The following is a 12,336-nucleotide window of genomic DNA, read 5'->3' on the forward strand; positions in this document are numbered from 1 at the left end:
GAAATTGAGATGCACCTCGTATGATATCCATTATTCACTGAAATATGATCCTCATATCACCTTTTGATGTGTCGCACCAAGGATGTTCAATCCATAAGTCGTAGAACGAGAATTCAGTATCTCAGATTTAGATAATAAATCATCAGTTGGATTGACAACATAACAATTACTTCTAAATTATTAAAGCGGAAGCAACAACAAGGAAATTGGAAGTTATTCTATCGTTATTAAAACGGTAGATTACGGTGAAAGCGTAGTATCAGCAGTTGTCCGACTAGAGATAAGGGAGTCCCTTATACACGTATGAAGGGAAACAGATGGAGTGTCGGTCTAAGTAATAGCCCTTGTGTCCTCGATGACGAACAGCTCGGTTTGAAACTTAGTTACTGTGGCAAAGGGCAATGCATCAGACGTCGAGTTGAAGACAAACAGAGTCGCCAACAGAATAGACCCATCGTCCTGATAAGGGTCTCCAGATGCAGCAGACAAAAATCATAGTAGATATAGGTCGAGGATGTTTATCATATAATATAATGAAAGGAGAATATTTAGATGAAATTTGATAATTTGGAAAAAAGAAAGGAAATAAATTATTGTTTTTTGGATAGTTCCCGATACAAGAAAGAAAAAAGACATTTCTTCTACAATCGATTTTACCATTGAACATCTTAAAATAGCTATTCATTTATGCTATAAAGTTTTCTTCTGATGAAAATCTCTCCCCTGAAAGTGAAACTTTGAACGCTCGTTGTCAGTTAAGCTGATACGATAAGGTTGAATTCAGCTCCTCAAAATTTTAAAGTCGTAATTTATGGTGCTGATTTGACTAATATTTACATAGGCGTATTGATTTTCAAAACCAAATATTTAATTTTTTCCATTTCCCGAAGAATACTCTTCAAAAATCGTGTTCACAAATTTTTCTACACTTTTTTTGTATTATTCTACTTTATTCAATGAACACACTATATACTAGTAATTTTCCGAGAAATGGGGGCCCAAACTCGCTGAAACTGAGAATCTCAAGGGTACTGCGATAACACAGAGCGAGGCAGATTTCCAATTCAATTAAGAAAAACAATTAGATAAAGTGATCGGATTCTTCAAGTAGAGGAAAAAATCTGTGTTCGTTTTCGAGTGGAATGACTGGATCAGCAGCCCTAGAAATAAAAACCAGAACAGACAGAAATCGCTCAAGAAAATAATTTATAAGATTTTTATCAGTACTTCCTTTGCATTTTTAATTGGTGTTTGAGTTGAATTGAATTCTACAATCTCGTAATGGGAACCATCATCATTTTGTTATTACTTAATATATACTTAAATAATCAAAAATTTATAAATAAAAAATTACATTTATTGAAAAAACTCTGAATTAAAATCACATAATCAAGAAAGATTTCTATGAAATGGTTTAAGAAGTTGAAAAAATGATTAAATTTGGAATATTTAGAGCAAATTAAATTTGATTTATTGTGACCATTTCAGGTTGAATATCCTTTTTCTAAAATGAGTTGTTTTCTCACATCCCAATGGTTAGTTGACTTCAAAAATTATTTATCTTATCATCGTACTAAATTATAACTAATTTTATAACTTTCCGATTTGTTTAGCAAACTTAATAAGTTATTTTCATCATTATAAATTGAATTGAATTCAATATATATTAAGTTAAACCCATTAACGTTTAAAGTTACCATTTGGACTAAATCATTTCGCTGCAGTTTTATTCTACGGCATATTAATTAACGAGACTTCACTGGTTTTCCATTTAAAGCAGTTAAAAGATGAAAACAAAACCAAAAATAAAATATAAACCGTATTTACCTGATGGTTCTAAATCAAAGCAATTCTTTGGATGCAAACTCCGTCCATGTATATACCTGTTTATTTTGAGAATTCTTTGACCGTCAGTTTTTAGGTTAGGAACAAAGATTCCAAATTTTGTTGGTTCTACAGTAATTTTGGCTTTGTAATATGGAATAAAAGACTCAATCACATATTTTCCATGTTGCTCAATGACCTTTGCCATCTTTCTTTCAGCTTCATGACTCCGCGATTATAAAATGTCTCGCAAAAAACTCAACCAGGTGCGATTGAAGTTGATCTTCGTTCGTGAAAGTTTGATCACTCAAAAAAATCTGCAAGCTTAGAAGTAAATGGTAATCCGATAGTGTCAGTTCAGGGTTGCATGTGGCATTATTTGCCCACGAGTTGTCACAGATGTGTGAGTATTATCATGATGAACACTAAGTCTAATGATAACTATCACAAGAAACGTATATGAAAGAGTGAAAGAAAAAGTGAATGCACAGAAATCAGACGGCTTTATGATGGAAAAAGGTGGCGGACTAAGCCCAACGGCAATTGGAAATTAAAATAGAAAAATGCAAAACATTGACAAGGAACGAGAAAAGTGGAATCAAAGTGAGACTAATAGCAAAAGAAAAACAGCAATAGGACAGAATAGAAGCAGAAGTTTAAATTGTAAGAAGAAACTTACAACATAAAAGAATCGAAGAAAAAATAGAAGAGAGAATCTCGAGCTGTCTTGGACGTTTAACAACATTGGAACAAGATAAATCAATAGAAATAAAATGGGAAGCAAGAATTATAGGAACAATGGGCAGATCAAATAAACATGTAACCAACACATAACAAATATAAGAAAACAAAGACATTGGACAATAAATCAAATGATGATAGTGGCACTGGGCAGAAAAAGGTGAAGGAAATGGGTGAATGGATATTAAATATATTTCTCACTAAGGAAAACGGAGAAATGAGAAAAAGAAAATTGTGTTTGTTTACTGTATAAATATTAACATTACTTAACCTCATTTTATTCAATTTCTAATGGAAATCTCCTCCACATATTTATTTCAAAATGGGGTAACTTTATATTATTTAAAATACAAAAAAATTGGACTTATTTGGTCTATTCTATAGACATCTTTAGCATAGCTCAGGTATTAGTTTGAATCATATTAGCCGTCCCAAAGCCATTGTTGACATTCAGGTGTCAGTTGTGCTACAGCCACGTAAACATGTCCGCTATTATTGATACTCTCACCAAATGTGATTCGTTTTCTACAGGCTGATAATTTCATCAAATATCAATGTAAACCTAGCAGAAGTTATGTACTTCAGGAATTATTAACAAACGATTTTGAGCACCTTCTTCTAATTCAACCGATATCAACTTTAACACAAAAAATTGATTTAAAATTAAAAATACAATTATATATGTGCATACTAAAATTATGGACTATTGTTGACATTCAGGCGTCAGTCGGCGTTGTGCTGCAGCCACGTAAACATGTCCGTCATTATTGATGCCCCCGCCTAGTTTGATTTGTTTTCTACAGGCTGAAGGGTACAGTACTGCAAAAATCTATCCTAGAATGAGTCGTGTGTATAGAGAAAACTTCATGAGTAATGGTACTGATGTTGGAGTTGACAGAATAGTTGAAAAAAACCGCAGATTCACCATTACTGCTTTGTCTGTGGAATTTCCAGAAGCTTGTCCGCAGATATGACAAATGTCCCAATCTCTTCGGTAAATATTTGGAAAAGTAACCAATTTTTTGGTAAAAGAATTATATTGTTATATATGAACTTGTTTTTTATTCATAGCCTATCGGAGGTTGAAAAAAAACGGTCCTCGTATAAAACTCCGATGTATTTAATACCTGATGTGAAAAAAAAAATGGAAAACGATCAAGATTTCATTAATAAAGTAACTTAACAAGGCAATTTCTGAGTATAATCCCGATTTAATATACATCTGAACATCTTCTAGCAACATTAATCAATTATTGCAACCAGATGCAATTATTGCATTCAAACACTGCTTCATTTTCTATGTAGAATATTAATTATGAGTGATCACTTTCTGATTAATTAAAAACCATACTGTGCTGTTTGTTTACTCCCCATATTTCATCTTTTTGTCTAATTTTCATATTGCTCTTCTCTTTAATGATTTAAGATTCCAATTACTCAGGATTGAAATGTACTACCCATTTTTGATAATGAATTTCCAAGAAGGCAGCTTTCAATTTATACAAGTATACTTTACTTTTTGTACAGAAATCTACCTTCGTTGTCTTACCAGAGCCGTACCAAAATTATGATCACAATAAATGGAGAAAAATATTAAAAACTTGTAAGAAACAAATTTAGTTACAAAACTTTGTTATCTTCATCCTAATTAGTATTTATAAGCCCAGTAATTTTCGTTTTAATCATTTCTAATTGACTGTAAGATACCTAACATGAATTTCGTTTTTATCAGCTTCAATTGATATCAAAATGTCTTATGCCGGAATCATGTTTTTCGTTATATCTCAAAATTATAGCTTCAACCTTTTGGTAAAAAATCCAGATAGTGATGTTGACAAAAATTGAGAAAGTGCTGAAGAAAATTATGTGTTTCTTAAGCAAGGTCCTGTTCCATGAGTTCTACTTTTTGTTAAAAAAAGAAACGTCGTAAAGAGTTGTCTCACGAGTGCTTTTTCAATTTTGACCAATACCTGAAACATCTTGGTCAAAAAATCAAGTAGTGAACATTCTCGTTCGAAAATTTTCTATGACTCTCGACGTGAATTAAACCAACAACAGAATTTTACCGATCAACTTTCGACTTTTGGTGATTTCTGTGCATAAAAAATTTGAAACTAATCAAATCGACTGTATAGGTGTGTCAAGACGAGCCAAATCCAACAAAACAACCAAACAAATGGTCACCAGCATGTTTTTGCTCGATAAAATCAGGAAAACTAATCTCCACCACGAAATTGCGAGCGAACGTTTTTTAACAGCCAAAACATTGAATAGATGAGTCATTCGTTCCACAGTCAACGTTTTTCTACACTTGAAGAATCGAATGATACGTTCAAATCACATATTTTGGAGGTACTTCAATCAGAATGTAAAAAATTCCTCAAGAGTTCATGCAAAGTATATTGATTTCAATAGAAAATATTTTGAAAAATAATAAAGCCATATCCAATTGAAAATATTTGTTTTTATTTGTCTATCTCAAAACTTAAGTAGCAACCCTCGTAATGTCGATAAATTAGTGAAGTGAAAGTAAGTTAATTACTGAGTGGTTGAACAGAAAATTGTCTAGAAAATGTATATCATTTCATCCCTCTGAATATTTCTAAAATACTCGGGAACATTTTTTCAAACATAATTTATTTAGAATTTCTTCATTTTCATCCATTACTCTAAACGAAGAACAGATTCTCAAGTTATTGTAAATTTACAAAATAATGATAACAATTGAAGGTCAACTGATATAAAATTGTAAATTATGTTTTATACGATTGCGACGATGTTGGTTTCCATAATGGAAATATGACATTTTCAACAGTAACAACTGTACTAATATTGTCGAAATTTCATGAAATAAATCCTTTGTTACAGTTTTGATGTGAGAGGAAAACCACTATCTCAAGCACGCCACTGGTCGGCTCCGGAAGTTTTCGGTACCAGAGCTTATTTCCGTACAGTATCCGAGCCGGCGCAACTCGTCATAGACGACATCCGGCGTCACGACGAGGGCGTTTATCGGTGTCGAGTTGATTTTCGAAATGCTCAAACCCGCAGCTTCCGTTACAATCTTACGGTTATTGGTAAGTAATACATTCATTTTGTTCATTTCGTAGGAGAGATTCGCAGAAAATTGATATAAAATCTCTATCAAGGCTCGTTCTTAGTACATTATTCACGAGTGAATAATGTACGACGACATAGCTTTTATTCACTTTTCAAAACGTTCGATAATTAAACAAATGATACGAGAGTTTACTACCAGGAACGATAGCGAGTGGCATAAATCACTGAGTGATTCATTACACGCGAGTAGAATACTAGACTTTATTTACGACTACTAAGTATTTTTGTATAAGTTTATTCATAACATTACGTTTTGTAATTGCAAAAAGTCGTATATCAAAAATTTTTAATGTGAAATTGTTTAAAAGTCGTATCTTTAATATCTAATTTTTTGTAACGGCGAAATGTCTTATGTCTCAAAACATCAGAATTCAAGGTGAGTTTGATTTTTTTTTCTATTTCTTTCCCTTAGATATAACTAAAAAGATACTCCTATTTCTGTTAATAAGTATGATTTGAATCACCATATTTAACGTATTTATCTAATATTTATGGCAATTAAATCAATTCCAAGTATTTTCCATGTCAATATTTTGTGCCATTTTAGGTTATGTTTGCGCGTACAGTTATAACAACTAGATAATTTGTATTCAGAACTTTAAGCAGTTCCACTGCATAATTGAGTGTCGTATGTCTGAATCACGTGTTTGGTTACTTCTCAAAATAATTTTTTTCGACATACGACTGTTTCGAACATACATCACTTACTTGATACTAAGAATTTTTTAGAAAGTGCAAAATTGATGATGGAGTTGGCTGCAAAGATATATTTTTAAACTCAGAACCCTGCTTCGCACGTCTAGAACTTACTTAATGGTAATTCCAATGTTTTGGTAGAAAATCCAGACAATGATGTTGACAAAAATTAAGAAAATGTTGAAGAAAATTATGTGTTTCTTGAGCAAGGTCTTGTTCCAAGATTTGAAGAAAGGGATGTTATAATTCAGTACAATCCTGGTCGAGTAGAGCTTTCCATACCGCCGAAATAAAAAAGAAACGTCTTAAAGGAGAAATCAAGAATCCAAAAAACTGGGAAAGGAATGTATCTGCTGCTAAACGGAGAAGAAGAGAATGCTGTTTCAGATTGAAGAAGCAACAGCATGAAGATAGCCCAAAATACAACGGTAGCAAGAGAAGAAAGAAGAGAGAGTTTAATAATCGATGTAATTGCAAAAAAACATTGTACATCTAGTCCTTGGATCTTACTGGGAAACTAAATCATAAATGTATATGGAATATTCCCGTTTATGTTTGGAGAGAAACACTTAACCTGCTTCAAGAGTGTGAAACTTGTATCAAATACAAATTAGGCAAGATTTCTGAAGATAAGTTTCAAAAACATCAAAACAGAAAGGATGGAGAGAAAAAAGAAAAGGACAAGTCCGAGTAGACAAATAATACGTTGATGGCAGCGATTATATGGGGAAACTAGATGTTGGACATGTACTGAAGCGACCAATTAATCAAGGTTCCAAATTCCTAGCGGTTCAACTGAAACAAAAATTGATGAAGGTAACGACAGGCAATGTTTGGCATTCCTTAAGCTCGTTCTGAAAACCCTATTCCTGCGAGTCATGGTTCATTTCAATCGCCTTTTCGGCAGCAGTCAGCAACCCAAGAAATAACCTCAACTAGAGCAGCCGCTGTTTACGACGAATGAACCAAACCAAAAGCCCAGATTATATCCCATAAAGATTTTCCATATTAGTGGGAAAGATCTGTTGCATCTATAGTTATTGTTGTAGAATTGATGCCGTTTATATAAACAGCGTATTTTTCTATCACTTTCTAGTTACACTGTATGAGTTTGATTGATATATATCATATAATATAGAATGGAAATTCAATTTATAAATTTTCCTCTCCTTATCCAATTAAAAGTTACAAATTATGAGATTTTCTCATAGCTTGAATTGATATTTTAAAGTGATCAGGTTATTGATGTTGTTTAATCAGATCAATTATTTAAATAAGATTATCCAGTCTGTTGATGACGCGAATAAATACTCCAAAACACAATTCGTTATTAATGTCTTTCAATTTGCCGAGATCGATTTGCTATTAATCATTTTCATGGATTACGGGAAACAATAAATTTCAAGCCCTCTTTGTTTTCTATATCTCCAATTGGACGAGTATTAGTTATGATCAATTGGTTTAAAGAGATTAAACCTGGCGTGGAGTTTTGACATGAATGACTGTCGACGAATGGAAGAAGACTTCCGTGGAAATAAATGAGTATACGTGGATTAAAGTTATGCCAACTACTGGGAATTTATAATCACTTCTGGAATACCAGATGAGAAATTTAACTGCACGTTATTTTCATTCGTTAGATTGAAATTTATTAACGAAAAATGAATGGATAAAAGAACTTTGTTGAGATGAGAGCAGGATTTGTTTTAGCTGTACAATAAATATACCAGAGCACCAAGCGAGGAAGACATTGGATGGAGGGTAACCTTTCATCTGTTTGACCTCATTTGCCTACTTAAAAGATACTTTTCTATTTCAAAACAAAAAGATTTTTTGAATTAATGTTGAGGAACTCTCTTACGGTTATTGTGAGGATGGTTGGGGGTATATAATGAATTGAAAAAATTAATAGATTGACCGGTTTCCATTATTATATACAGAAAACTAAGCATGTGTCGCTTCTAGCGAATCTTCATATTTAGAAAGGAATTTCTGTTTAAGTGCGAAGCTATGTGATCTCTATAAGGTGAATTTAACAAAAAAGCTGTTTTGAATTTTTGAATGGAAATGGAAACTGCAACCATTATCAAATCAGAATAAACTATATCCCCATTATTTTCACTTTTAGCTTTTAAGTCAATATTGAAATGAAAATTTCACTTTTATTTTTCTTTGACATTCTTATATGCTTTTCTTGATGAATCGTTTCGATTCTAGGTCTCTTTCGATGGAAAATTCTCAAAAAACTGGTGAAAGATTAATGTTTCGACTTCTTCTTTATCCAAAAATGAATTGACACTTGCTTAATCACATTAATAGATCACCTTCAATATTAATATCGGAATGAATCTGTTTTAAGAAAACAAATTATTTTTTCCACTACCGTGCGAGAATTTGAAAAATAACATATTCAAGAGGAGCATAAACAAATACTACAATCAATTAAAAAACAAAATAAAAACGTAAGATCAAAAAATAAAACATTTTTCCTTACCATATGTATAATGACTTTCCCAACAACTCTTACGAACTATTACAATGAAAACAATATTGGTATAAATCATAAACGACATAATATTTATTGAAATATTTCACTAACCTAAAAAATAAATAAAAGAAATAATATCATATTTCAAGTACCTTGTATTGTTTGTGACGCTTTTTACATAGGACAGAAATCTAAGTATTTTGAAAATAGGTTGAAAAGTCATCAATACGAATCTGTATCAAAGCGCAAAATATCAAAATTCAATTATAAAAAGTTAAAACTTTCCAAAATGGGATTGAATACAAAAAAAAAGTGAAATTCAGAAATAGTTGACATATAAACGACTGAGAAACCTGTCAATTATCATAAAAGTTAAATTGATAGTTATATTTGATAATTTTCAATGCAATTACGAATCATTTAATTGATGGCTGCTGCATAATTTTGAAATGAGAGAGAGAGAGTGAGGAAAATTTATTTATAACTATAACAGAATAATCTTTCTACAGTCCTATCGCTGCCATGTGAGTTAATCTGAACCTGCCATCGAAAGAAATCTCTCTGCAGCCAGGTAGATTCGGAAAGTCATAAATAACTAACTCAAAGACATGTGACATTTAACAGTTTCTGTGAAAAAACCAGATGATAAGCCTGCCAATATCCTTGAAACTCCCTTTTTCAAGGATATGCTGTCCTCTGAATATCCTTAAACAACTGTGGTACCATCCACCATAGAGCTTCTTCACTAAAGGTCAAAGAATTTTCTCAAATGTATTTTTTTTCTAAAAGATTGTGCAGTGCAGCAGCCTTAAATAATCTTTGTCTGAGCAGCTTTGTGAAACCGAAAAAAGTTTCAAATATACCATTTCATCTTCATGAACAATGGTGATATCTGTCTTCTGAATCTGATATCTGAATTACTGACTTATTCATCTGCTATTAACATATGTGCAAGTTTTGACCGCCGATGTTCACCAAGTTCACCACACGTAAAAACCTTTCGATTGGTGTCTTTTCAATTTAATTTCTAGGACTTTATCTGTTGACTTCCAATACTTATATAGTTCGTGGAATTCACTAATATTTCTTATCATATACAATAATAATTATTTTTTATAATCATAGATTAGCTACAATGTTCAATTTATGAGAAATTGTATTTAAATTACATATTTGAAAGTTTTTTTTTTATAAAAATACATAATAGTTGAGCTGGGGTTTGAAATGAAGGAAGGAAATATGAAAAACTTCAACACGGAGCTCTCGCCCAAAAGAGCTTTCATTAGTGGAAACATGAAAAGCGATACACTCCATGTATTCCCATGGGGAGTTGGTGTAAGAATTATAACAAAAATTGTTCGTTACAAAAAGACGAAGTGTGTTGAATGAAGTATGGTAAAAAAAAGAAATAAAAAAGATTTTCAAAAAATGTTATCTGCAAGACATATGAAGTATGATTTGAATGAGAAATATATTGCAATAATAAGTTTTCAGGATAGATTCACTTAGTGTAGCTTTGAATCGTTTCTGATTATCCCTGCTTCGGCTTTAGAACAACGCACGCATTCCCATGTAAAAATGGACTTAATTCTTATACAATTTTTTGTTATTTTCTGTATTAGATTGTAGACCCTAAGTAATAGTTTCATTTCCACAGCAAACTGGACGATGCGTAATATTTAAGTCTTTCACATTTTGAGGAATTATAACTTTTACCCATAGCATCAAACGAAGCAATTAACATATTTTCAATGGCTCCCTTACCTCATATTCTTTTCCATACCCAATTGTTTTTTGATATATCAGGTAGTAAATTATTTATGGCGGTGGAGGCCACATTCCGCAATTCTGGTGGTGTGAATTTAAGTAAACATTCCACTTACAGAATGAACAAACTTTTAAATCCAAATAATATGTCCAAAGTCAACTGTCAAACAGGAATCAGTGCTACCAACCGACCGATTCTTGCTAGAATGAGAAGTCTTCTGATTCTTATATTTTAATATACCATTCAAGGAAATCCATAGTTAAATTTAAATTATTGTATTCCAATTTCATACAAATTCTATTAATTCAAGAAATTGATTTGTTCTAATTTTAAAAGTTATTTGAATAATTATCTTCCTCGAACTGATTAAAACGTACAAGTTGATTAATTTCCAATTCTTGCTTCACAGTACTTCAACTCTTAATTGGTCCTGCCCACGGGAACTTTTTCTGAATTGTTCGCTATGGATCCAGAACAAAAACCGAAATCGAATGCAATCTGACAAATTATCTAGATTCTCTCTTTTCTTTGTCTGTATCCTCCGTCAATTAAGAATTTTCACCCCGATCAGAGACCCCATTTCAACTGATTGTGGTTCTTTGTTCTTGTAGATTAATCTAACAACTTTCCAGTCGATGGGTACGCTATTGTCAGACGGACATATTCATTCCTGAGGATTTGCTGTTTGTGGACGGTCAAGATGATGAACTCCATGAATGATAGTAATAAAATATATCAGAAAGGATAAAAGAAAATATATTTCAACTGATTCAATAGCCGGAGAACATGTTGAAATTTGCTTTCGAGAGAATATTACGGAAAACTCAGCAAATAAAAATCGTATACAGGCTAAAACATTTTCAAGTACATTTAACTTTGTCTTAAGTATTTCAATTGAGTTGCAGTTAGTTATAATGTTTAATGTTTTCCAGCACGAGCTTCCCAGTAAATTGAATCTTTTGATTGATTTAGATTGATCGTACCAAGACAAAATCCTTCTTCATTGTTTCTCTGTATATACAGTGTGAGTCATGATGAACTTTACATACTTGTACCATACGTAGAGCTCTTCAAGAAAGACGTAATGAGCTTTCTAATGTGTCAAAATCTCCACTTTATTGATAAATAGTGTTTACACAGCTTATTTGATTCTTTTTATTTACTATCAAGCATTCGTCTAATATTACCTAAGCTTGAAATTTCTGGACCGTCATGGACTGAAAAATTGAGAAATTTGTATTGGATATTGCACGTTGAATAATATATTTTTGAATGTGACTATTAATCTTGCGGATGGGGCATTAAATCTCTCAGACCCGACGTTTGGAATATCAGTCAGAATTATTTTAATTTTTGTCTGTGAGGCGGCGCCCCATTTCACGTTTTGGGTTTTACATCAGGCTTGTTTTATTTTACTACGGTAAGTTAGGTCTAAATGACATTTATATCTGGGGAGTTGTGGGCTAAAGCTGTTTCAGAAGAAGAGCTGATCTCGGAGCTGGAAGAACGGGAGTTGGCTTTTGAATAATCCCAAAGTACCAATGGTGAATCAGAGGAAGAGTGACGACAATAAAACTTTTGTAATATTACCGAGAATCCCAACTTTCATTGGTAAAGATGGAACCACGCGTTGGAAAAAACAGTCTCCAATCAAAACAATAAGAACTCGAAATGAAAATATCATCGTTCGATTACCAGG

General features: G+C 32.3%; 1 protein-coding gene across 1 annotated transcript in view; it reads left to right on the plus strand.

The window, feature by feature from the left end:
* LOC130900569 (nephrin-like) overlaps window positions 1-12,336 on the plus strand; it is a 288,962-nt gene that overhangs the window by 159,155 nt on the left and 117,471 nt on the right. Inside the window, exon 3 of the mRNA XM_057811268.1 lies at window positions 5,434-5,642. Coding sequence (XP_057667251.1) covers window positions 5,434-5,642 — 209 coding nt within the window. The remainder of the gene's footprint in view (window positions 1-5,433; window positions 5,643-12,336) is intronic.

The sequence above is a fragment of the Diorhabda carinulata genome, chromosome X, assembly GCF_026250575.1.
Source record: "Diorhabda carinulata isolate Delta chromosome X, icDioCari1.1, whole genome shotgun sequence".
NCBI lineage: Eukaryota > Metazoa > Arthropoda > Insecta > Coleoptera > Chrysomelidae > Diorhabda > Diorhabda carinulata.